General features: G+C 44.8%; 1 protein-coding gene across 4 annotated transcripts in view; it reads left to right on the forward strand.

Moving 5' to 3' along the window:
* CATSPERB (cation channel sperm associated auxiliary subunit beta) overlaps positions 1 to 25,386 on the forward strand; it is a 92,791-nt gene that overhangs the window by 9,330 nt on the left and 58,075 nt on the right. For all 4 annotated transcript variants that reach the window (XM_045016604.1, XM_045016605.1, XM_045016606.1 and 1 more), the window contains 6 exons: positions 278 to 373; positions 8,116 to 8,265; positions 14,942 to 15,034; positions 16,014 to 16,132; positions 19,119 to 19,151; positions 19,746 to 19,812. In XM_045016604.1, the coding sequence (XP_044872539.1) occupies positions 278 to 373; positions 8,116 to 8,265; positions 14,942 to 15,034; positions 16,014 to 16,132; positions 19,119 to 19,151; positions 19,746 to 19,812 (558 nt within the window). The remainder of the gene's footprint in view (positions 1 to 277; positions 374 to 8,115; positions 8,266 to 14,941; positions 15,035 to 16,013; positions 16,133 to 19,118; positions 19,152 to 19,745; positions 19,813 to 25,386) is intronic.

Genomic DNA, 25,386 nt, shown 5'->3' on the forward strand with positions numbered 1-25,386 from the left:
TATCCTAGTTCCCTAAATGGCCCCCTCAAGGATTGAACTCCTAACCCTGAGTTAGGCAGACTAATGCTCAAACCACTGAGCTATCCCTTTTGGTTCTTTTTATAAACAGGAATTCATGGGAAGTTATTCAGTTTGGGTGGATTCAAGTTATGGGAAAACCCTTATATGAAGGCAGACTGAAGTATGAAGAAAGAACCTTCTTTGCGAAACACTTTTCTGTTGTGTTTTTAAAAGACTCTAAATGCTGTCCATTTGTATTCACTTTATGTTCAACCAGATATTGCTCCAATAGAGGAATGGTTTGTAAGATTCACCATGCATCATAGATTAAACATGTTTGCTACTGAAGGAACACTACTAGATGTTTTTAGAGGTAAGATACATTTAGAAAGAGAATCATGTAGAATTCTAAAAAAAAAAAGACCCTGTAAAAATGGAGTTAAGGATGATATTAGTCTGAGTTAAGCTTACACTTAAATCTAAACATTTTAAGATATGGAAACATACTGCTAAGGCACACAAGTAACCTTAGCTCTGCCCTGTAGTGACAACATTAGGGAAAAATTGAAAAAAAAATCTTTAAAAATCAATTTCTTCTACACATGCTAAAATGCCTTAATCATATTCATATAGTTATTGTACAACATCAGTACAGGACAGGGTTCATCTAAAAAGTTCTGTCTGTGGCAAGCTATAACAAGATGATCAGTGCACCTTTTTCAGTAAATTTTATTAGAAAACTATGTCCCTTCTGTAGAGCAAGCTAAAGAGCCTTCCTAATTTCTTTATCAAGTCTATTGTCTTGTAACGTGGTTATTATTGGAGTGGCTGTCAACACTGCCTAATTAAGGTTGCCCATAATTCCCAGGAAAGATCTCCTGTTTTCAGTTGCTTAGAACTTTGTGAAATTTCAGTGGTTTGGGCTGAAGTTTTCTATGCCTGGTGTCTGCCTCAGGCTGATTTTTTTTTTTTATTTCAGCCAATATAGTTCAGCAGTTTCCAAGAATGAGGCTAAGAGGAAAATATGTCTCCCCCCCCCTTAAAAATACTTTGAGATGATCTAAAAGTCCCCCTGTTTTGGAACAGAAACTTAGGCCTGGTCTACACTAGGACTTTAAATCGAATTTAGCAGCGTTAATTCGAACTAACCGCTCAACCGTCCACACCAGGAAGCCATTTAATTCGAACTAGAGGGCTCTTTAGTTCGAATTTGGTACTCCACCCCGACAGGTGGAGTAACGCTAAATTCGACATGGCTAGTTCGAATTAGGCTAGGTGTGGATGGAAATCGAACTTAGTAGCTCCGGGAGCTATCCCACAGTGCACCACTCTGTTGACGCTCTGGACAGCAGTCCGAGCTTCGATGCTCTGACCAGCCACACAGGAAACGACCCGGGAAAATTTGAATTCCTTTTCCTTTCTGGACAGTTAGAATCTCATTTTGTGGTTGGACATCGGGGCGAGCTCAGCAGCACCGGCAGCAATGCAGAGCTCTCCAGCAGAGGAGTTCATGTAATCTCTGAATAGAAAGAGGGACCCGGCTTAGACTGACCGGGAACTCTTGGATCTGATCGGTGTGGGGGGCGAGTAGTCTGTGCTTTCGGAGCTGCGCTCCAACAAACTGAATGCAAAGACCTACGAGAAGGTCTCCAAAGCCATGATACAGACAGAGGATACAGCCGTCATGCAACGCAGTGCCGCGTGAAAATCAAGGACCCCAGACAAGCCTACCAAAAAATCAAAGCGGCCAACGGATGCTACGGAGCCTGCCACCACTGCCCCACCAGTGACCATGGACTCTGATGATGGGACAGTGTCGACGGACAGTTCCTCGACGATGTTCACGGACGGGGAAGATGAGGAAGGGTTTGTGGAGGACGAGGCAGGCGACAGCGCTTACAACGCTGGTGTCCCCGACAGCCAGGATCTCTTCATCACCGTCACGGAGATCCCCTACCAACCCTCCCCGGCCATGAACCCGGATCCTGAATCAGGGGTAGGAGCAGTCGGTAAGTGCTTTAACCATGTTAACTTTTATTCTTAATATAACAGCAATCTGAAGTGTGTGAAAAGGAGGTCTCTGTATATATGGTGATAGAACAGAAATCCTCCTGGGAGATCTCCACGAAGCTCTCCTGCCGTTAATCGATAAGCATCAGCAGGAGGTTCCTGGGGAGAGCTGCCTTATTGGGTGCTCCGTGATAGCACCCTTTTCCGCGCGAGGCTTTCATGCGGTATTCAGGGAGCACTGCCTCCCAGAGCACGGCTGCATAGGTCCGTGCTAGATTTCACGCAGCATGCGCTCTCTATCTCCTTCAGTGCCCGTCCTCATGGTTATCTCGCTCGGAGACTCCTGCATCTAAGTAGGGGAATTACTGTAATGTTACGCCTGGTCCAAAGTATTTTTAAAAAATCTCCGGACAGACGGCATAGCACAGACTCAGCACGCAGCTGCGTGACGAGCGTAACGGAAAGCCAAAGAATCAAATGGACGCTCATGGAGGGAGGGGGGAACGAGGACGCAAGGTATCCCACAGTTCCTGCTGTCTCCGAAAAGCATTTGCATTCTTGGCTGATCTCCAAATGCTTCTAGGGTCAAACACAGTGTCCGCGGTGGGTCGGGGCATAGCTCGGCAATTTACGCACCCCCCCCCGACCCCCAGAAGTTAAAGGGAAAACAATCCTCTGTTGACTCTTTTACATGTCACCGTATCTGTACTGAATGCTGCAGATAGACGCGCTGCTGCAGCACTCAACAACAACATCCTTCCTCCCACCCCGCCATGGGTGGCTGATGGTACAATAGGACTGCTACCCGTCCTCATCATCAGCCTATTGGCACATGGGGCAGTGCCAAAGGACTGGTAACCATACCAACTTGCTTGGGACAGGTCGATCAAGGTCGCTTGGTCCTAATTTTTCATGGTAGATGGTGCAGTATGGCTGGTAACCGTCCTCATCATTGCAACAGGGGGCTGAGCTCCATCAGCCCCCACCCTTCATTGTAAAGAAAAGATTCAATTGCCCCTGGACTAGCAGAGGGATGATTGGCTCCCTCCTCCACACCCCTTAATGTCATCTCTGGACTATCATTGCAGCTGGAGGCTTCCTTCCACTCATTTCTCGCAAACGACTACCTGTGTCTTATTCATGCATTCTATATTACTTCATCACACAAGTGGGGGGACAATGGTATTGGAACCCAGGAAGGCTGGGGGAAGAACGGAATGAACAGCTGGGGTTGTTTCAGGAGCACACCCTGTGAATAGCATTCAGCTCAAAATTTATGCATGATTGGCCAGAGAGCAGCTGTGCTCTCTGGTTCTATGATACAGTGGTTCTCTAGTACAGTTGCCCATATTCTAGGCAGGACTGATTCTATTTTTAGATACCCAAAAAGGAGGGATTGACTCGGGGAGTCATTCCCAAATTTTGCTTTTGCGCCCCTGGCTGATCGGCCAGGGGCACTTATGACAGCACCAAATGGCGCAGTGCAAAAGGACAGGTAACCATGACCATCTTATTACCGTCTTCTTACCAGTTCATGGTATGGTAGACGGTACAGTATGCCTGGTAACCATCGCTGCTGTCATGCAAAAGCAAAAGCATGCTGCTGTGTAGCGCTGCTGGTCCGCCTCTGTCAGCGGCATCTAGTACACATACGGTGACATACACAAAAGGCAAAATAGGGTCCATTGTTGCCACGCTATGGCGTGTGCCAGGGCATTTCATGGAAAATGTGCTCGAAATGATTGTCTGCCGTTGCTTTCCCAGAGGAAGGAATGACTGGTGACATTTACCCAGAATCCACCGCGCAAATGATTTGTGCAACAGCAGGCACAGGGGTCTCAACAAAAAATTCACAGAGACAGCCTAGACTCAGTTAATTGTTCGCAAAAAAGTATCTTTGCAAGGAATTCACTAACTGTTTCCCATCTCACAGCTTCCACTGTCTCCAGACCTTCCACAGCATCCCCCTCGCAGAGGCTGGCGAAGATTAGGCGGCGAAAGAAAAAGACAAGGGACACGATTTTCGATGAACGTGTGGGCTGCTACCTAGCCGAGGCGGACCAGCAGAGGCAGTGGAGGGAGAAAGTCTCTCTGTACCAGCACTCACACAGCGAATGGGAGGAGAGGTGGTGTGAGGAACACAAGCAGGCGACTCAAGCAATGCTTGTACTAGTGAGGGAGCAAACGGACACGCTCCGGCGACTTGTGTATGTTCTGCAGGACCGCTGCAGGACAGAGCCCCCGGCAGTATCTCTGCAACCGCCCTCCCCCGCCACAAAGTCACATACCCCCCTCACCCTAAATAACCAGGAGGATGCCCGCCCTGGGCCGTGAATACTGTCACTGCACCCCAGCAGAGTGCTCAAGTAACCAAAAGCTCTCATACCCTACGTTTGCATAAGTCCTTCCCTTCCGGACTCAAACAAGTCCCAATCCCAGTCCCATCCCATAACTGTGTACTTAAGTAATAAAAATACTTTGCTGTTAAGTACTGTTTCCGTCATGTTTTTTCACTGAAGACCGTGTTTGAATGGGGTGCGTGGGGAAGGGGGTGGTTAATTGCATAGGACAGTCACCTTTCCCAGGGTACAGACATGGGGGCAGGATCAGCAGCGGGTCACACACACGGTGCAGTCAGTAGGCACCCTGGTCGGTATGGGAGGTGGTTTCCAGGATCTGTGTGGGCGGGGGAGATGTGACTTTGCAGCGGGGGAGGGCGGTTACAGATCTTATACAGCGGTCCTTGTCCTGGACCGCTGAGTCACGCAGCTGAGGAATCTGTATCCGTCCTCCTTCACCACAAGGTCACATATCCACCCGCACACAGAATTCCATAAAGAGGGATGGCAGGCTCCGTTGAAACAAGCAGTCCGGCAATGCGGACCGCTGTAGGAGCAGGAGCCTGTCATTCCTTGAGTTTAGAGGCGGTCTTTACATCAGCGCACACCCTACCCACCACAGTCTGCGTTCCAGTTTCAACCCTTTAACGAAAAGTCATGAATAAAGAAACCTCTCCTCAGTAACAGTGTGACATGTATTTTATTTTTACACGTGTCTTGGAAGTGGGGGAAACGGGGAGAACGGGGTATTTAACCGAAGAGGAGAGTCAACAGTAACTGGGTAAAGAAACAGGGGCAGGTTCAGCTTCTCTGTAAAGAAACTGAACAGTCACAGGTCACGCTGCTCGCTGCTCGCTGGTATTTGAAGAGTTCCTTGTCGCTGTCCCAGGCGCCTGTATAGGGCTTCATGAGCAAGTGCATTAGCGGGCAGGCTGGGTCACCGAGGATCACTATAGGCAAATGCACATCCACAACAGTTATTTCGTGGTACGGGAAGAAACTACCTTCCAGAAGGCGTCTGAGCAGCCCACAGTTCCTGAAAACACACGCATCATGAACCTTGCCCGGCCACCCGACGTTGATGTTTGCAAAACGTCCCCTATGGTCCCCCAGTGCTTGCAGCACCATTGAAAAGTAGCCCAATTTCTCATCAGCTGACTGTGGAAGAGGTGGACAATAAAGTGCGAGGAGGAGAAAACGGCGATGATCGCAGCGGGCTCCGTGCTTGCAGTGCTGTGGCGTCCGCGCTGTCACTGACCAGAAAAGTGCACGAACAGATTGCCCGCAGGCACTTTCAAGGAGGGAGGGAGGGAGGTTGTGATTGACGGTTCAATGACGACACTTACCCAAAACCACCCTCGACACATTTCTCCCCCCAGCAGGCATTGGGGGCTCTACCCAGCTTCCCACAGTGCACCGCTTCCAAAGTCGACGCTGGCCCCGTGAATGTGGACTCAGAAATTCGAATTAGTGTATTTAGTATGGATACACAAATTCGACTTCATACGGTCGAATCCACAAATTCGAACTAAGTTGATTCGAAATAGTCTTGTAGTGTAGACAAGGCCTTAAAATTTGGCAAGGGAGTAGCCTTTGTGTCAGGCCAACCCCTTGTGCTTTTTCCTAACCCTGTGAAAATCTACTCAAATTTGGCCAAGTGTCACAGAGTGCCTCCATAACTACCTGGTGAACCTCACTGCCTGGCCAGTTCAGATGGTTCATAATCTCAAATGTACACCATGCCATTTATCTTTCACCAAGGTGTGAATTTATTTCCCTCTTTCTTCACAAGAATATGCAACACAGGCTAATAGCAAGAACTGGCTTCCCTATAGCTCTCACTCCTCAGCCCTGGCTCACCTTCTGAGCTTCCTTCTGAGCTGAGCTCCTCTTGCACTGCTGTTGAGTTCCCCTTGCTTCCTGATCGTCCCCTTACATTCTCCCCAGTTACTTTGTTAGCTCAGTGATTGTCAGCCAGGTGCTCACAATCCCCAGAAAGTGTGAAATTGCCCTCAGCTAGGCTTCTGTAATGTCAATAATCAGGGTGCTGCTGATAGCATTCTGTCACACCAAGTTATAAACCTTTGAAAAATCACAGTTTGCACATACTCAGTAGAGATGTCTGGACTTTTAACAGTTCGGATCTAGAGATTCCATCCTCCCTGAGCATGTGCCATCCCCTCACAGCTCCTAGTGGTGAACACACTATACATACACCATCCCGGTGGAGTAAATGAGGCTCAGAAGGAATCTCTGTTCCAGTCCTGGGTGGAGGTATGCAACGGAAGTGAGTATACAGAGCTTGTCTCTCCTGTGCTCTCAGGAACACCTCCCACCCGCACCCAGGTAGTGTGGGTGAAGAAGCCATCTGATCTGAATGCGAAGGGGACAAAATCTAGAGCAGGGGGAGGGAAAGGAATCGATTGGACAGGGAGACTGGAGTTGAAGAGGGGCGAGAAACTGAGGAGGAGTCAGAAGGGGAGACTAGAACTGACTGAGAGAGAAGATGGGGAGACCAGCTTTTGTAAAGGAGTGGATTTACTTTTGTGAGAGGAGGGTAGGACTGGTTGGGCAAGGAGACTAGGAATGGTAGTTGGAGGAGAGAGACTGGTAGCCAGTGAGGGAAACAGGAAGGGAGGCTGGGAGCCATTTGGCTGGGGTAGGGGTATACTGAGGTTGGACAAGAAGCTGGGGGAAGGGGATACCGGGAGCAGGAATCAGTGGGGGAGGAAGATGGATTGAGGAAGGAGGATAGAGTTCTGACAAGGAGTTGGGATGTGGGGAGAGAAATGGGATTGGCTAGATGGAGACTGAGATGAGGAGCAACAGATTGGATGAAGAACCCCAAGATGGAGACTAGAACTGAGAGCCCATGTAGGGTTGGGGAGACAGATTGTATGAGGAGTCAGGAGGGGACAATTGGGCCTGGCTGGGCAAGAAAGCTGTGGGGTCAAGAAATTGTGAGGAGAAAAAAGGGGGAACTGGTATTGGCTGGGAAAGGAGACTGGAACCAGGTGTGGAAAAAATAGTATGTGAGCATTCAATTAAAGACTATGTCATAATGCATAGACACAAGGAGGCTAAAATAAAGTTGCATGGGCAACCTTAATTCTGGTACTTCTTAACTCTTGAGTGCTTGACTTTGCAATCTCAATAATGTTCTTTTAAATTGTTGTGTGCATAATTTTATTTTAAGCAGCAGGATATGCATTCTCCACTAAGCTTCATGCAAGTACTTTTTGCCATTGCACTTTCTTTTCCATGTGATTAACATGTTTTGTATTTCAATGGCATCCTTCATCTTAGGCCTGGTCTACACCTAAAACACCAAAAAATTTTAACACTCATGAGAGACATAGTTAAGCTGAACTTAAGCCCCAGTGTAGACACCGCTAGGTCAATGAATGACTTCTTCCATCAACCTGGCTACCGCCTCTCATAGGAGTGGATTTACTCTAGTGAGGGGGGAAATCCTTTCTGTAACACTGTAACAAGTGCCTATGCTACAGTAGCATAGCTGCAGTGCTGGAGCTGTACCACTGTAGCGTCTGTAGTATAGGCAAGCCCTTACATATGCGCTCGTCCACGTGCATGTTCTTTCTCCATTGCACTTTAGGTACATTTCTTACTTAGTCTCTTATAACCAATTATATTTGTCTTCTGTTTATCCATGAAATATATAGGAAAATGGTAAGGATGGTTAAATAAACATGCAGTGTATTCATGCTTTGTATATTTTAAACATCTAGACTTTTTTCTTCCGCAGAGCCTCTTCTTCAGTGGCATCTTGGCAAACCAATAAACTCTACTGAAATTGCTGCTTTAATACCCGATGTAATAAATATCACAGTGTCAAAATGCCCCTGTGCTAATGATGTGGCAGTAATTGCTCTTATATGCAATGATACAGTACATGGTAAGTTGTGCATTTGTGTGTTTAAATATATTCACCATAAATCTGCAGACCAGTGCAAGGCAACGTAAGTTGGATCAAACAGTTTGTACAGTTCACATACTCTCCCTAGTTCTGAAAGAAATAGAACCTCTCGCATTACCTTATGTAAGCATCTGTACCCTCCCTTCCAAAATTAGACAGGTCAGTGACATTGTCTGGCCCAGTGTGCAATCACAGCCAAAAGGTGAAAAAAGAAACCTTCCAAAAAACTATATTTCCATTATGCAAATCAATGATACCTCCTCACTTTGACTGTTGAATTTAGGGTGCATCCCTTCATTTAAAAAAGGCAGAAGGAGAAGAGGTCTGGAAAAAAGCAACTGAAATTATCTGAGACATGCAGAGAGATTTAAAGGCCAGCACTGTTTGGAGGAGAAAGAAGGAAATAGGATTGTCACCTGACCTAATGAATGGTATAGAAAAGTCTTAATTGGGCACTTCTGTTTTGCTCATTCCCAGAAGAGGGCACTCTATGAAATGCTTTTTTAAGCAACACATAAATAACTTGTGGGTCTCAGTGCCTCAGATTCCCAGCTGTAAAAATGATCTGAAGCACTGAGGAGTGATGTAACTTGACCACAATCACTTATCAAGTTGATGGTAGAGTTGGAAATAAAACCAAAGTTGTCCCCCAGTCCAGATATATTCTGATCATCATTTGGGTTCGGGAAAATAATTCCCAATAGGGTAGTGTTGCACACTTCATTAAACCTTCCCCTGAAGAAGCCAGCAATGAACCCCTGCTGGAGGATGGACCATTGGTTGATTTTTAGTATGGCCTTCTATAATTAGATGTCTTTTGGTCCTGATAAACTTGATCACATTTAGAAAATTACTCTGAGGGTATGTCTACACTACCCGCCAGATCGGTGGGAAGTGATCAATCCAGTGGAGATCGATTTATTGCATCTAGTCTAGACGCGATAAATCGACCCCCGAGCGCTCTCCCGTCGACTCCTGTACTCCAGCGCTGTGAGAGGCGCAGGCAGAGTCGATGGGGGAGTGGCAGTAGTTGACTCACCATGGTAAAGACACCACAGTAAGTAGATCTAAGTACGTCGACTTCAGCTATGTTATTTACATAGCTGAAGTTGCATAACTTAGATTGATTTTCCCCCCGTAGACCCAGGCTTATACTCTGTTGTACAGTATGGTGAAATTGGCTTTAATATCTCAGACAGACTAGGCCTGAGATGCAAATAAAAGTGAGCACTGCCATCTAATGGTAGATGTAGGAAATGCTGAAAAGTAAAACCAGCACAAACTACCTGGCATAGGAGATACCAGTAATCCTGTAAAACAAAAACTAAAGTAAAGATACAGATATTCAGTAACTTACTATTGTTTAGCTATATCTGTTGGAAAAAGCAGCAGAGTTTATGGGTAATCTGGTCTGTCGCACCATCATGGGAAGAGCTACCAAACCAAATGTTAATCCATTTTAGAGATGGGCAAAATGGTTTTATTTATATAGCACCATTGGTATCAAAGGTGCTTTATAGACGTGTAAAATGATAAATTCACAGACCCAAAGATTTTAGAATCCAAATGAACAAAATAGAGGTAGGACAGGAGGGAAGGGAAGCAACAGAAAAGCAAAATGATTGAGCAATTTTAAAAATTGTCTTCGCTCACTTCGTGTGATAAGTATTCTGAGTCTGATGAGTCATCCCTGAGCCTGCATGTCATGAACCTCACATGTCATCTGAGATAATTACCTGTGAGTCCTAAGGGTCCAGCCAATCAACAAGCCAGAGTCTAACTAGGTGACAGCAAAGCAGGTATAGAGGCTGCTAATGAAAGCAGCCACTCCAGTCTGCTCAACATCACTACCTTGTTGGGGATACTCCCAGCTGCCTGGTAGCTCTGACAGACTGCTACTGCTCCAGTGACAGCCAGATGCCTGCCTGCCTGTCCTGGTGCTTCTTAGCAATTCCATGGTACAAGTTTTTTTTAATACATATTGGCCTGAATCCTGAAGTTACTACTCACTTTTTTCTCCATTTTTACTCAAGTCAAACTCCTTTTGGCATACATGGGAGTTTTGACTGAGTAGAGACTTCAAGATTCAGTCCATTGTGGTCAAACCATAATATAGAGTAGATGAAAGGATTATGAAGAGAGGTCTGAGAGTAGGAATGAGTGAAAGCCTTCCTGAAATAAATACATTTTGAATAGGGATTTGGAGGAAGGTGAATTTGCAAGGCATACTAGACCAGGGAATCTGTTTCAGGCATAGGAAGAAGCATGAAAAGAAGTAGTCTCACAAGTTGTAGGAGATGAGAGGTGGTTTTGCACTTGCTTGTCTGCATATAGACTCATAGACTTTAAGGTCAGAAGGGACCATTATGATCATCTAGTCTGACCTCCTGCACAATGCAGGCCACAGAATATCACCCACCCACTCCTGTAACAAACCCCTAACCTATGTCTGAGTTAATGAAGTCCTCAAATCATAGTTTAAAGACCTCAAGGTGCAGAGAATCCTCCAGCAAGTATCCTTCATATATTCCAGTGTTGTCAAGATGAATTTTTTTGCTCAGCAGTGTCTGTTGGGGCCACACTTGCACCCTATGTGTCTTCGTGCCTCCAGCTGAGGGCATAAAGAGTTGTTCCACCCCTCTGTTCCTTCTCACCATATGTGGCTACAAGTCAGTCAGAACTTGCAGTGTCCGAGCTTTTTTTGAGTTGTATGGCCTTTTTCTGTATATGTGAATAGTCGTAGGTAGTCTGATAGCACACAGTGATTAGTATAGTTTTTGTCTTTTTTAATAGCATTTCCTTTCATCTTTTTGTGAGGAAACTAGTTTTATTTTGCTTGAGGAAGGTACTTTCAACACTGAGTTCAGTCACTTTGTATAATCATAAACCCCAGGCTTTAAGAATTTCCCTTTGTATAAAGCCATAGTGCCGTTAAACTATGGACAACCTAGATGCTATTATGTCTAAGGGAAGGGCATGTCATCAGAGAGATATCAGCTGTAAGTCACGTTCAAAGACAGCCAAAGAGCCAGGGAAGCTCAGCTAAAACTTTTTCTGATGGAGAGATTGATGCATCCTTCCTCTGATCATGGATCCTTGATTTCCAGGAACAGAAACATTTGAGCACTCTCATCTGAATGTGCTCCTGCTGCCTCTTCCACTTGTGTCTCTGATGTTCCTGTGCTGAAGGATTTGTTCTCTTCCTCTAGTAAAACATTGGATGGCAGTGGGAAGAAGGAGCTTTTAGAGAAAAAAGACAGATTTCCTTCTCTGGGTCCTTCTACTTCTAAGGCTCATTAATCTTCTTGAGCATCAGAGGCCAAGGATAGCTCATGAGACAAAAAGGGTTCGACCAGTGCTCATTCAGGCACCAGTCACTTTATCTCAGGACCTTCATCTTTGGTGCTGAAGAGATCACCTGATAATGACACCTCAGTGCCAAGGCATCTGGTACTGATGTTCCCAGTACTGACTCTTCCAGTAGCCTCTACCTCAGTACTGGTAATGGCAGCTTGCTTACCATAGGCACTGTCATATTAGTACCAAAGATTTACGTAGCATCCAAAGACCTATCAGTCTCCTCAGTAGTAGACCTCCCCCCTGTTACCAGCGGTAAAGTCACCACTGCTAGTACTGGCCACTGTCTCAACTATGATACCGAGTGCATCCTCTGCGAACTAAAACACATTATGTGGTGGCTCCACGCAAGCCTACTCGTATTGCCTCTCATCTTAAAGAGGAGTATTCTTTTTCCTCTTCTAGCTCTGAGGACAGTAGAGAGCCTTCATCAGCTAAATTGCTAAGGTCAAGGTACTCAGGAACATTTACCCCTGGGAGAGATTCCCCTGAGAGAGTATTTCATTCATCATGTCAGCAGTTTTCACAGAGTGCCTCATGGTAGTGGCAGCTTCCCTCAGAAATCTATCTATTCAAGTGTTCCCATACCTGGATGATTGGCTTATTCAATTATAGCAGCAAGTTGTGGGCTCCATTCAGCAAACTGCATCTCTCTTTGGACTGGAAATAAACAAAGACAAATCAATAGTGACTGAAAAAAACATAAACCTCATAAAAGCCAGTCTCTACTCCACAATAGTGGTGGCTTATCTACCATCAGAGATTCCAAGCCATTTTAGACCTATGTTACCATCTAAGAGTTCACCCCAAGACATCAGTAAGAACTTGCCTCAGAGTGCTTGGCCACATTGCTTCCTGCATGTTCATAAAATCATAGACTATCAGGGTTGGAATGGACCTCAGGCGGTCATCTAGTCCAGCCCCCTGCTCAGAGCAGGACCAATCCCCAACTAAATCATCCCAGCCAGGGCTTTGTCAAGCCTGACCTTAAAAACCTATAAGGAAGGACATTCCACCACCTCCCTAGGTAACCCATTCCAGTGCTTCACCACCCTCCTAGTGAAAAAGTTTTTCCTAATATCCAACCTAAACCTCCCCCACTGCAACTTGAGACCATTACTCCTTGTTCTGTCATCTTCTACCACTGAGAACAGTCTAGATCCATCCTCTTTGGAACCCCCTTTCAGGTAGTTTTTTTTCCATCCACGTTTGAAAAAAAGGTGAGGCAAAGTTACATACATTAGATGGCCTCTTATTACACACAGATAGAACTAGGCCACTCAGATCATCCCCAGACTATTCATAGCATATAGAGATAGGGTTAAGGACCAGGTCTTTTCTACCCCAAGACTTTCGAACTGGATTTTGGTCTGTATCAATCTATGAGTTGGCTTCTGTAATCCCACCATTAAGGGTCATAGCCCACTCTATGAGAGCACAAGCAACTTCTGTTGGCTCTCTGAGAAATATACCAATCATAGACTTTATAGAGTAATAACCATGGCCTTTAGTTCTCATATTCATCCAACTCTGTTCTGTCATGGAGCATCCAGACCTGATGCTGACTTTGGCAGAGCTGTCCTACGGTCCATCATTTAGGGTAGACTCTGAGTACTTACCTTCTATAATTTCACTAGCAGTGAAATATATACTGTATATACACGAGCAACAAAGGAGAAACAATTGCTTACCCTACAGTAGCTGTGGTTCTTCAATACATTTCCCTATATAAAGATTAGACTAAATACATTCCACAATCTGCCTCAACCTCCCCCCCATACTCAGTGCTATAGAGTCTGTTAACATCAAGATTTCATGGGGCAAAGAATCTGAGGGGTAGTTGGGGCAACACCACTCTTCAGTCAGAGGCATAAGGATACTCCAACAGACAATGCTGGTCAAAGAATCCATCTAGAGTGCAGCTGGTGCATGCACTCAAAAAGTGGAATATATATGGACAAGACATCTTGAAGAGCCAGTTATTGTAGGGTAAATAACTTTTTTTTTTCATGAGGTAGCAAAGCCTGAAACTTCTCCCAAAACTAAAACTAAACCAAATCTACAAAAAAAATTTGAAATATTTTTTCTTTTTAAAACTTTTCATACTCCTCTGCCCTTCCTGCTTTTTGGCCGGGACAGGAAAAGGAAATCTCATGACCACATTCATTAATGTCACTGCATTTCAGAGCCAGATGATCTACTAGAACTCTAGTAAAGCCGGTTTATTAAGATTTACGCATTAGTTTTCAGAGTTTTGGATAACAAAAACACTATCTGAAACTTTTTGCAGTTTCTCAGTCACTAATTTCAATGAAATCATAACATCAGTGCTTGAAATACAGACTGAGACACCTGAAATATCTATTGTAGCTGTTCCAAGTTTTCATTACAAACACTGACAGCGGTCAAACTCAGCTGAGGAAAGACCTGATCCCATAAAAGTGAATGGTAAAACTGGCTTTTAAGGGACCAGGCACTTCAATAAGTCATGACAAACTCAACGTATACATCTTTCACTCTTGTTAGATACATCCTTCCTTCTTCCCTTTTTATCTCTGTGCTGAATGGCTACTCTCATTCCATTGAAATGCTTCCTGAACTTTCAACAATAACCCTCAAAAGCAAGATGTGCTTAATTAAAATCAGAGACGAAATCTGCACCCCTGTAAGTCTGGACCTTCATCTGGTCAGGTGCATTGAGCATTTAATAAATAAAAATCACAGCTCAGTTTGTGTTCCTAAAAAGTCTGCAAATCCTTAAAATGAGTTCTAGTCTCTGTTTCAAAATAAAATATGGGTCTCATTTATGGTTTCATATCAAAACTATGTGGTACTGATTGATTTGGAAAGTCAACATCTGAACCTTATTGTGGTTTCCCAATCACAGTATGAAAAAGGTAAAACTTGGCAGTTTCAACTGAGTTTTACTTTTGATTTTGGAGTTTCAGACCCAAAATTCAAGTTAAAAGCTCCAAAAAGTGGTTCAAAACCAAAGACAATGGAGTTTCAAACACCTCTGATATCTGTAGCCAGATTCCGGAGTCCTTACTCAGTTCTCATTCACTCAAAAGTTACATAGAAGCTTTTGTATTGAAGTGATCAATAGAAGACAGCATTTGCAACCCTGCAGTTAATTCTATGAAGTCAGTGGGAGTTTTTCCAGAATTAAGAGTATAGGATTTGGCCTCATATGATTGTACCAGAAGATGCTTTTACAAATTGTGAGACATCTGCTTTTAGGTTGACCTTTTATCCTTTCATTGCTACATCAATCTTCTTCTTTTTTTTTTATTTGTAGGAATTTATTTAGGAGTTACCTATTCTGGATTTATATCTCGAGAAACACAGTGGTTCAATATGACAAACAGCCTGTGTAGTCTCCTAGACGATGGTAATTCCTTCTTGTTCTTAATAATTTAACAAGTGCAGTGTTCATGATTGCTTGGGTGGTACATTCATTACACTGTCATGTGAGAGACTCAAGTCTGCACTTAGACTTGTGTTGACAGAACCGTGATGGGATGCCCTGACCCATTTCTGCCCACATTTTTTGCTGCCCTTGAGGTCAGTAGAGATCATCTTGAATTACATCAAAATATAGCATAATGTGTATGTAATTGTCAATAATAAAATAAAAAAACTTAAGAAATAATAATAAACCAAAATTTATAAATCCATAGCAGGCATGCATAGAGAAGGAAGGCCTGCTTAGATCAGTGGCAAGTAGTAGAAACTAATTTGAAATAGTCTTGGTCCCTTGCTTGACCACATTCTCAATCCAGACAAGAGAAAAGGTAAATATCACAGGTAGTGCTTTGAACCCTGTCAGAGAGAAGAAAAAGACATTACAGAGTTGCCACGGTGGTCCCTACTGGCTAACTGGAGTGGAAAGTGTGCTCTGGAAAGGGCCATCTCCCAGTCCTTTGTAAGATGAGAAGTACTTAAGTACTGGGTGAGTGCTGAGCTGACCTAGGAAGCTCTTAAAGAGTCCGTGCTATAACCTGCAAGGCAAAAGGAATAATCGGTTCCTATAGGAAGAAAGATATATGGTTTTTGAAGCTATTCTGAAGCAGCAAAAAAACAACCCTAATTCCACACTACCTATCCTTTTGGCCTTATTTTCAGGTTCAGGCTGGCCAGCTAAATGGCATTAGTGTCAAATTCTAAAACCTACATGATTTGTAAAAATGTCTCTCATGATTTTATATGCTGAATCCTGAGGGGAACTGAGCACTTGTAATGATACCCACAAATGTTCTAAATGGCGAAGTGATTCTTTGGCTTGCGTGTAGACTATAGTCATGACAGATGTGTGAATGCACAAAACAAAGCAGTGATTATTCATAATGCTGTTTTTTCTCTTCCATAAGACTGTGCTGGCCTTTCACTTGTGAATATAATCTTAACGAATAATCATTTAATAATCCTCACTACATTGGGCCTTTTCATTAGTCAAGATCTACGCTATCCAACTGGAAGGATTTTAAATGTATGTGAGTTTGCTTATAAATTAAGTAACTTTTAAAGCCATATTTGTAAAGCTTAAGACAAATAAAAATTTGCACAATTGTGCAGTTATTTTTGGAGAAATCCTCATGGAAATATAGTAAGGGAGATTTTAACTTGTGCGACTAGTGGGATTACCTTTTTCTCAGCCTTTTAACATGAGATTAGGAAATTAGGAATAAAGGAAGATTCAGGATTGTTAAAATTCAGAATCAGGAAACACAACTGTCCCATAGCATAACAGTTAATTTGTAGAGTAATCTTATTGTAAGAATGTTTTGTGAGAAATGTAGCACATTTAGTCATGCTCCTGTTAACTATTTATTAGATTAATAAACTTTAATGCCAGAAGAGATCTTTTGGGTCATCTAATTTAAACTATCCATACAAGAAGTTCCTCTGTTAGTCTGAAAGCAGGGTTTTCAATGGACTTGCTAACTTACATGTTCTGAAACCCACATATGGATGGGTTGACCAGAGTTGCTTTGCCACCATAGCAAAAGGATTGGATCCATCTTTGCAAATGATTGGCTGTGCCACAAGTAACGTGGCAAGGCCAATTCATTTGATCAGCACTAGTGGTAAGTGGAAGGTTGGTTGATCACTTAGAACTTGATGCTGCAAGATGCTGAGCCTTCTGGTCTTCATCCAAAAAAGCACTTAAGCACATGCTTAACTTTAAGCATGTGAATAGTTCCATTGAAGTGAAAGATATTAATTCCTACTTGCAGGCTCAATCTTTTTAGTCACATACTCTCTATAAGCAACTTATTTCATTATGTCCCTAACTGCTTACAGTGGACCAAATCTCTGAAATCTTCTGTTTTTAACTCCACATTATAATGCTTTCTTAGGGTGTCCAGAACTGAGAGTCACCTTGTTATCCCCATCCCTGCATCAGTGAGAAAGACGTGCTTGTGCTGAATTGGTTGTCTGCTCCCTGACACCACCAGTCTGTTAGCTACTCAAACAATCTCCTTCGAGCATTACCAGCCCTTACTTTGCCTTGCAGGTACAAAAGGTAGACTCCAACTCCTCAGCCCCTCTAAAAGCAACCCCTGCAGTGTTCAGCCCCATCACTGGATGCTTTCAGAAATTACCAGGTTCGCTGTCACCAAAGGGAACTATATACAGTACACATCAGCTTGTTTGATTCAACTGACACTTTGCTTAATAACACAGGGATGTATTTATAATAAAAACGAGAATAAGTTTATTCACAAAGAAAAGAGATTCAAAGACTCAAATGAGACAGAAGTATAAGATGCTTCTTAGAGTCTAAACTTAATGTTAACAGGATCAAATCCTTGTCTGAAGTAGGTTCTCACCTAAAACAACTTCCCAGCACTACCACCCAGCATGGCTGGGATCCACTTTTTATGAATGCAAAATGTGCTGTCCTTTTTGCTCCCTCAGTGATGGATAAAAAGCTGTCCCTTTCCCCCAGATATAGTCCAGTAAACCTTTGAAGTGTATTCTTTTGAAGTGCATCCCTAGATAAAACACTTCTCCCACATTGTTCATTTTCCTGTGTGCTCCATTCCTGTTGACTTCACAGGTCTCTGATGACTTGGAATGTATATGTAGCTTCCACTGTGTTTGCCTCACCATACTTAATTTACATCGGAGACAGGGATAAGTGAATAGGCATGCTTCGTCTGGTATTAATGAAGAGTGTGTCACTGGCTTTCATTTAATACCTTAAATGACACTACTTATGGATTAATACCATGAAAGCAGTGTGTTAGGTGTAGTGAGGGCATCAGGTTTGATAGGCATTACTGTTACAGAACAGCAAACCCTTTATCAGTTGGCGTTGGAGGATCTGAGGGTCAAACTCACTCACTAAATGGTAATTTTGTCTGAGTAAGGATTTATGGATTAAGATTTAAGGATTTGGCCCAATTTGATTACTAATTTACCTTGTTTAAAGCTCAAAGTACATGTCACTGGCCAAATTTTGCCCTTATTTACACCTGAGCAAATCAACAGAGACCTGTGTGGGTGTAGCTGCGAACAGAATTTGGCTCCATGTGCTTCTATATATTTACAAACAGGGGCGGCTCCAGGCCCCAGCACGCCAAGTGCCAAGGGGCGGCATGCCGCAGGAGGTGCTCTGCTGGTCGCCAGGAGGGTGGCAGGCGGCTCCGGTGGACCTCCCGCAGGCGTGCCTGCGGAGGGTCCGCTGCTTCCGCAGCTCCGGTGGTCCACCAAAGCCGCGGGACCAGCGGACCCCCAGATCACCGGAATTGCCTGCCGCCCTCCCAGCGACCGGCAGAGTGCCCCCAGCGGCATGCCGCCCTGCTTGTGGTGGTGAAATGTCTAGAGCCGCCCCTGCTTACAAAATGAAGCTATGAGAATAAAATTAGACTGACTGTAACTGAAATATTTATATAATTAAAAACTCCTAATTACAAGTTATCAAAACAAATCCTATTAACTTTTAAATAATTTGTACTGTACATGTTTCTACAACTTGTTATTGCAGATTGGATAGTCAGTGATTTTCAATGAGTTTATATTGGAGATAGGCCTGAATCAAAACCATGGATTCAAATGTCCCAATAACTTGAAGAAATTCAAAACCAAATTGGGATCTGAACTCTGGAGCTCAAACCCATCTATCATTTCTGTTAATCATGAACATATTTAATAACTGATAGGAAAAACATTTCTTGATTGTTAATGACTGGCTGGAGAAATTGAATATGCCTAATATTATTGTTCATGAATTGCCAAGAAATGCCCTCCCTTATTGATTTTAATATGTATATTATATGCAAAAAACTATGCTAAAAGAACATTATTAAGGTTGCAAAGTCAAGCATTCAACATTTAGTAAATACCAAAATTAAGGCTGTGTGTGTGCAACCTTAATTTCATCCCCTGGTGCACATGTATTATGATAATCTTTAATTACATGATCACATACTAGTATTACTAATTTTTTGCTTTCTTTTTTTCCCTAGTTCACCAAACCAAGCTTCTGTGGCTTTGAAAGGGTGAGAATCTTGGAAAAGGAGTTTTCTTAATTTTCTGTTTGTTTTACGTGTTCACAATACGAGATCACTTTACACCAGTGAATTAATATTTTTTTAAAAACCTGAAATATTTGTAATTTCTGGGTTAGAACACCACAATTGCCTAACAGTCCACAAAAACATTTTAAGTTAGGCCAGCCTACTAAGAATAATACAGCAGAGGGAATTGTAGGCACGCACAATTTACTTTCTCAGATTTGAACTTGGCTGTAGACACTGAGTAGCATTATCACGGGATCTTTTAATGACTACCACTTATCAAGGCTTTGGTTTCACATGTTGTTTGCAAAATTACATCTCCAACAGCTTTATGTTCAGGCCTTGCTTATTCCTGACTTGGAGATTCAGGAAGTGGCTGTATTCTCCAACTCCTCTTTCCCCATCAACCTGTATTTATTCTTATCTACATTATTGATCAAGCCCAACCCTCCTTGCACCCTCCAGTGTCTTTGCAGGATTCTTTAATGCAAACTAAGCCATTATTTATGTACAGAAAAATTACATCACAAAGGGATGCAATTATTTTAATGATATATTTCCCTCTGTTTCTCATAGGATGATTATTTCAGCGCAAATGTATGGTATAATGTGCAATGTCTAGCTAATGCAGAGAGCTATGAAGGTGAGAAGTTCAGATGTGAACATTTTTAAATCTATGAAACGGAGGGAGAAAAGGAAAAAATAGTGAAGCATAGTTATGAACTGAGTTGTGTTCGTGTTAATCACTTGGGGTTTTTGCAGGAGCCTAAGGGAGTTAGGCACCCATATCCCACTCAATTTCCATGGAATTTGGGCACCAAACTCCCTTAGGATCTTCTGAAAATCCCAGCCTTAACTATAAAGTGTCTTTAGTTTAGGGGCTGATCCCCCAACCATTCTCCCACAACTTATGTACCCAGGAAAAATGCTAAAAAACAGTAGAAGTGCTGTAGTTCTTCTTTGAGTGGTGTCCCTGTGGATGTTCCATTTTAGGTGCGTATGTGTGTCTGCACCTTTGATGGGAGATTTTTGGTAGCAGTGCCTGTTCTCCCATGCATGTGCCCACACATCCTTGTGCCCTATACCAAGGCTGCATGGGCAAACTGTCCTCAGTTCCTTCTCAACCACCTGCATCCAGAGATGGAGTGTAGTATGTGCCTTTAAGAAGTGCAGGGCCCAATTCAAACATTTTTGGCGGGGCCCTGGCAGGGATGACTAAAAAAAAAAATATGAAAAAAAAAAAGCCTTTCATTTCTTAGCAACCGGTTCCCTATAAAAAGTTCTGATTTAAGGGATGCGCCACAGTATGTTTTTTTTGTACCAATAGGGTTACCATACATCCGTATTTTCCCAGGAGAAATTTTTAAATTTTAAAAATTCCTCCCAGATGGCTATTTAAGAACCAAAAAGCCTGACATGTCTGGGAAAATACGGATGTATGTTAACCCTACCTAAAGTTCTTTTTTAAAAAGATGGGCCTGAACTAGAAATGAGCTCCGTTTCACAAGTGTGGGTCCCCGCCACTCCCTGGGGGTGTGCTAGGGTGACCAGATGTCCCGATCTTTGGGTCTTTTTCTTATATAGGATCCTATTACACCCCACCCCCATCCCGATTTTTCACACTTGCTGTCTGGTCACCCTAGGGTGTGCACACGTGTGGGTCCCAGCTGCTCCCTGCCCCCCTCATTGAAGCAGGTGTGCAGGGTTACTGCCCTGGGAACTGCAGGGCACCAGGGAACATGGGACTGGCTGGAGGCAGGGCAGGGGCTGACTGGAGGTAGGGTCTGGCTGCAAGCAGGGCAAGGGGTGCAGGGCTGGCTGGAGACAGGGGGGTGTGGGGCGGGCTGGCTGGCTTCAGGCAGGGCCGCAGGGGGGTGCAGCAGGGCTTGGCAGGGTTGGAGACAGAGGAGTGAAGGACTGGCTGGCTTCAGGCAGGGGGGTGTGGCAAGGGTTGGCTGGAGAAAGAGCAGGGGGTGCGGGTCTGGTGCAGGCAGGACAGGGGGTGTGGGGCTGGTGCGGGCAGGACACAGAGTGTGGGGGTGGTGCAGGCAGGGCAGGGGGTGTGGCAGGGGCTGGCTGCGGGCAGGGTGTGCAGGGCTGGCTGGAGACAGGGCAGGGAGTGCGGGGCTGGCTGGAGACAGGGCAGAGGGTGCAGGGCTGGCTGCGGGCAGGGGCTGGCTGTGGGCAGGACAGGGGGTTCAGGGCTGGGGCTGGCTAGGGGTAGGGGGTGCGGGTACAGGGGGTACAGCCCACCCTGTATGGTGAGTGCCCCCTTCTCCTCCCCCCCCACCGGGGTAGCAGCAGCAGCCCGGGGCTACCCTGCTTCCACCGCCCGGCCTTGTAAATAGCTGCGGGAGCCCTGGGGAAGTGGCAGGGCTCCAGCGGCTATTTAAAGGACCAGGGCGGCAGAGGCAGCTGGAGCCCCGGCCCTTTAAATAGCCCCCGGAGCCTCCTGCTAACCCAGGGCTCTGGGGATTATTTAAAGGGCCAGGGGCTCCCCTGCTTCTACCGCCCTGGCCCTTTAAATAGCCAGAGGAAGTGGCAGTGCTCCAGCGGCTATTTAAAGGGTCGGGGCAGTAGAAGCAACAGGAGCCCTGGACCTTTTAAATAGCCCCCAGAGCCCCACAGCCCTACCCCAGGGCTCCAGCAGTGGGGCTCTGGTGGCAATTTAAAAGGCTTGGGGCTCCAGCCCCTTGGGGAAGCAAGGCCATCCCGGTACAGTGCACCGGTACGCCGTACTGGGGCTTGGGCGCGGGGCTAGGGTGACCAGATGTCCTGATTTTATAGGGACAATCCCAATTTTTGGGTCTTTTTCTTATATAGGCTCCTATTACCCACTACCCCGTCCCGATTTTTCACATTTGCTGTCTGGTCACCCTACGCGGGGCCCTCTTAGGGGCGGGGCCCGATTCAGGGGACTGGGTTGAATTGGCTTAAAGCCGGTCCTGTGTGCCTTTTTACTGTGTACCTATTCCCACTCTTTTATTAATGTTTTTGCTGTATAGTTAGTTCTTAGTCATAGTAGATTTAGTACCTGATAGTTGGAATGTATGTTCCTCTTTTTTCTTTTCTTTTCTTTTCTTTTCTTTTTTCTTAAAATATGTACATGTGCACACACACTTTTTTTTTATTTTTTCCCTATTGAGGGGTTGAACAACTTTTTCTTCTGTTGGGGATACTGGGCTCCCTGAAATGTAAAAGGTCCCTCTCTTGTCAAGAAGCAATCCCTGTTAGTGACAGGCATTCCCACTGCATTCATTGCTTGGGAGACTCTCACATTCCCAGCAAGTGTAAAATCTGCTTTTTAAGGGAAGATTCTATAAAAACAGGGAAATTAAGTACAGATTATTAATGGTGGCCTTAAGACTGCCTTAAGACTGGCTTTGGATCCAAGTACAGAAACCCCCCTGTATGGGGATCCTCTCTGTCTGTCAGTGCCCCGTCATCATTGAGATCACAGTGATTGAGAGCTTCCAAGGGGAACACAGCAACAAAACCCCGGTCTCCAACACTGCCTGTAAGGGACTGAGGCATAGGCAGTTTGGCCTAGCAGTCACTGCTGGGCTGGAGTCCACAAGTGCCAGGGACAGTAGTCAGTGATCATGAGTCAGAGGAATTGCTAAAGCCAAGTTCATTAGGCAAGAATCAGTGTCAAGGTGAGGTTGGGATCAGAGATTGGAGATCAGAGGTAGTACCAGGCTAGAGTCAGAAGGCAAGAGTCAGGGTGAAATCGGAGGCTGGAGATCAGGAAATAATGTGAGGTCTTGAGTTGTAACAGGTTCAAAGTCTGTTTTGTTGCCCAGACAATAGGGTGATTGGCGAATCAGAGGGCCACAGGGTACTGTCACTCTGTCTCCCTTGGGCGGTACTTCCTGTGGCAACTATTCTTCACAGTGCTAACATCAGCCATCACTGGTTCTACAGACCAGGGTTCTAGCCCCTGCATCCTTATACTCTCCTTGAGTGCAGTACTGATTACCACACTGCCAGTACCAAGAGCTTCCCACTCCAAGTATAAGGAAGGGGATAAGAGGAGCAAAACAATGGAGAGTTCATCATTAAAGAAGATCTGGTCCCCAGAGACCTCAGGCCCCAGAGGAATGCTAGTGAAGCTCCAAGTATTAGGCATGTTAAGTTTCAACTAAGTCCCATACCTTCTTTGGTAAAGGGCTTGGTACCAAAGATTACTACTAACAAGAGACTGAATCTTCAGCCCCATTAGTACCTTGCACAATGGCTTCTGCAACATCATTGGTGCCAGTACCAAGTTCTGTTCTGCTGCAGGAATTCCGGTACCTGAAAGACCTTATGGTACCAAATGAGCCTGAGTCTCTTCTCCTTGCAAGCTCTGGATGCCCCTCAGTACTGAGATTGGCTGGGTCACTGTCTGCTCATGTTTCTGGGAGACAGACCTACATCTTCGACTATCCATGAGGAGGAGTTGTCACATGCAATACATTCTGTAGAGGAGCATTCTGACTCAGACTTTGAACTTTCTTCAGTTTATTCCAGGAGAAGTTATTCCCCTCTGCAGATGCAACAGACGCAGGACACCAGACCCCTGCCTTCCAACAGTTGAGATGACCAGTGCTGGATTCCTCCCACTGTGCCTTATGGTCTCCCTCATTGCCCTTACTGTAATCCACGAGCAATGTACTGCCAACAATTTCAAGGGACCTCAGTTCAGTCCCATAGGGAACACAGAAGACTGTGTTCCCCAGTACTATCCATCTCTTCTCCCCATTCTGAGCCTGAGGAGACCTTTGAGGAGCAAGAGGCAAGGGCAGACAAGGCCGTGACCCCCATCTCAAACATCTCATCATCACTGTATGAGTCAATCAATAGTCATCCCATCCTCACCATCATTAGCTGACAGCTTTAGACCATTCCAGGACCTGATGAAGTGGGTCACTGACACCCTGAAAATTCCACCAGAAGATGTCCAGGATTCCCATCACAAGCTCCTGAACATATTGCACAGCTCTGCCTCAGCATAGATAGCACTGCCAATTAACGAGGCCTTCCTGAAGCCAGCCAAGTCCATCTGGCAAACTCCACCAACACCCCCACGCTCCCACATGCAAGAGGGCTGATAACAAACATGTTACATCCTGGTGGCTCAGGACTGTTAATGCACCCAACATACTCAGTCTGGTATCTGTACCCAGTCAGGTCCTACAGTCAGTCACCTGGTGGATGAATGCATCCAAAGTCTGTGCAGGAATCCTTTTCAACCAGAATCCCCCTACAGAGGGGTCCATATTAACATTGGACATTTCCCTCTTGGAATGGGCAGTACATTTAGCGTACCACACAGTCCAAGGCAAATGGTTACAACAGGAACAGCCCTTGCATATCAATCTGTTAGAATTAAGGGTGGTCAGAAATGCTTGCCTCCACTTTCTTCCCCTACTCAAAACCAAGTCTATCAAGATCATGACAGACAACATAGCATGCATGTATTATATCTGTCATCAGGGCAGAGTGCATTCCCCTCACTCTGCACCGAAGCAATAAAGCTTTGGAACTGGTGCACAGCCAATTGGATAGTCATCTTGGCTTCTTACCTCCTGGGTATACAAAACACCATGGCGGATGACATGAGCAGACACTTCTTCCTAAATTACATATGGGAGCTGGACTCTCAAGTCCTTAACAAAATACTCGTAGCTTGGGGATTTCCAGAGATCAATCTTTTTGCAACGTCAGCCAACACAAAGAGCAGGAAATTCTGTTCTAGGCAGGGCTCGATCCCCATCCTCTAGGAGACACTTTCCTCTTTGCATGTACAAAGGGTCTTTTCTATGCATATCTTCCAACTCCATTGCTCTTAAAGGTCTTTATCAAGATCAGACAGGACCAAGCCAAAGTCATTTTGATTGCATCATAAGAACATAACGGCCAGACTGGGTCAGACCAACGGTCTATCTAGCCCAGTATCCTGTCTTCCAACAGTGGCCAATGCCATGTGCCCCAGAGGCAATGAACAGAACAGGCAATCATCAAGACATCCATCCCCTGTTGCCCATTCCCAGCTTCTGGCAAGCAGAGGCTAGGGACACCATCCCTGTCCATCCAGGCTAATAGCCATTGATGGAACCATCCTCCATGAACTTATCTAGTTTCTTTTTAACCCTGTTATCATCTTGGCCTTCACAACATCCTCTGGCATGGAGTTCCATCAACTTGACCATGACAAGTTTGGTTTCCTTACTTC

This window comes from Mauremys mutica, chromosome 4 (assembly GCF_020497125.1).
Source record: "Mauremys mutica isolate MM-2020 ecotype Southern chromosome 4, ASM2049712v1, whole genome shotgun sequence".
NCBI classification, from domain to species: Eukaryota; Metazoa; Chordata; order Testudines; family Geoemydidae; genus Mauremys; species Mauremys mutica.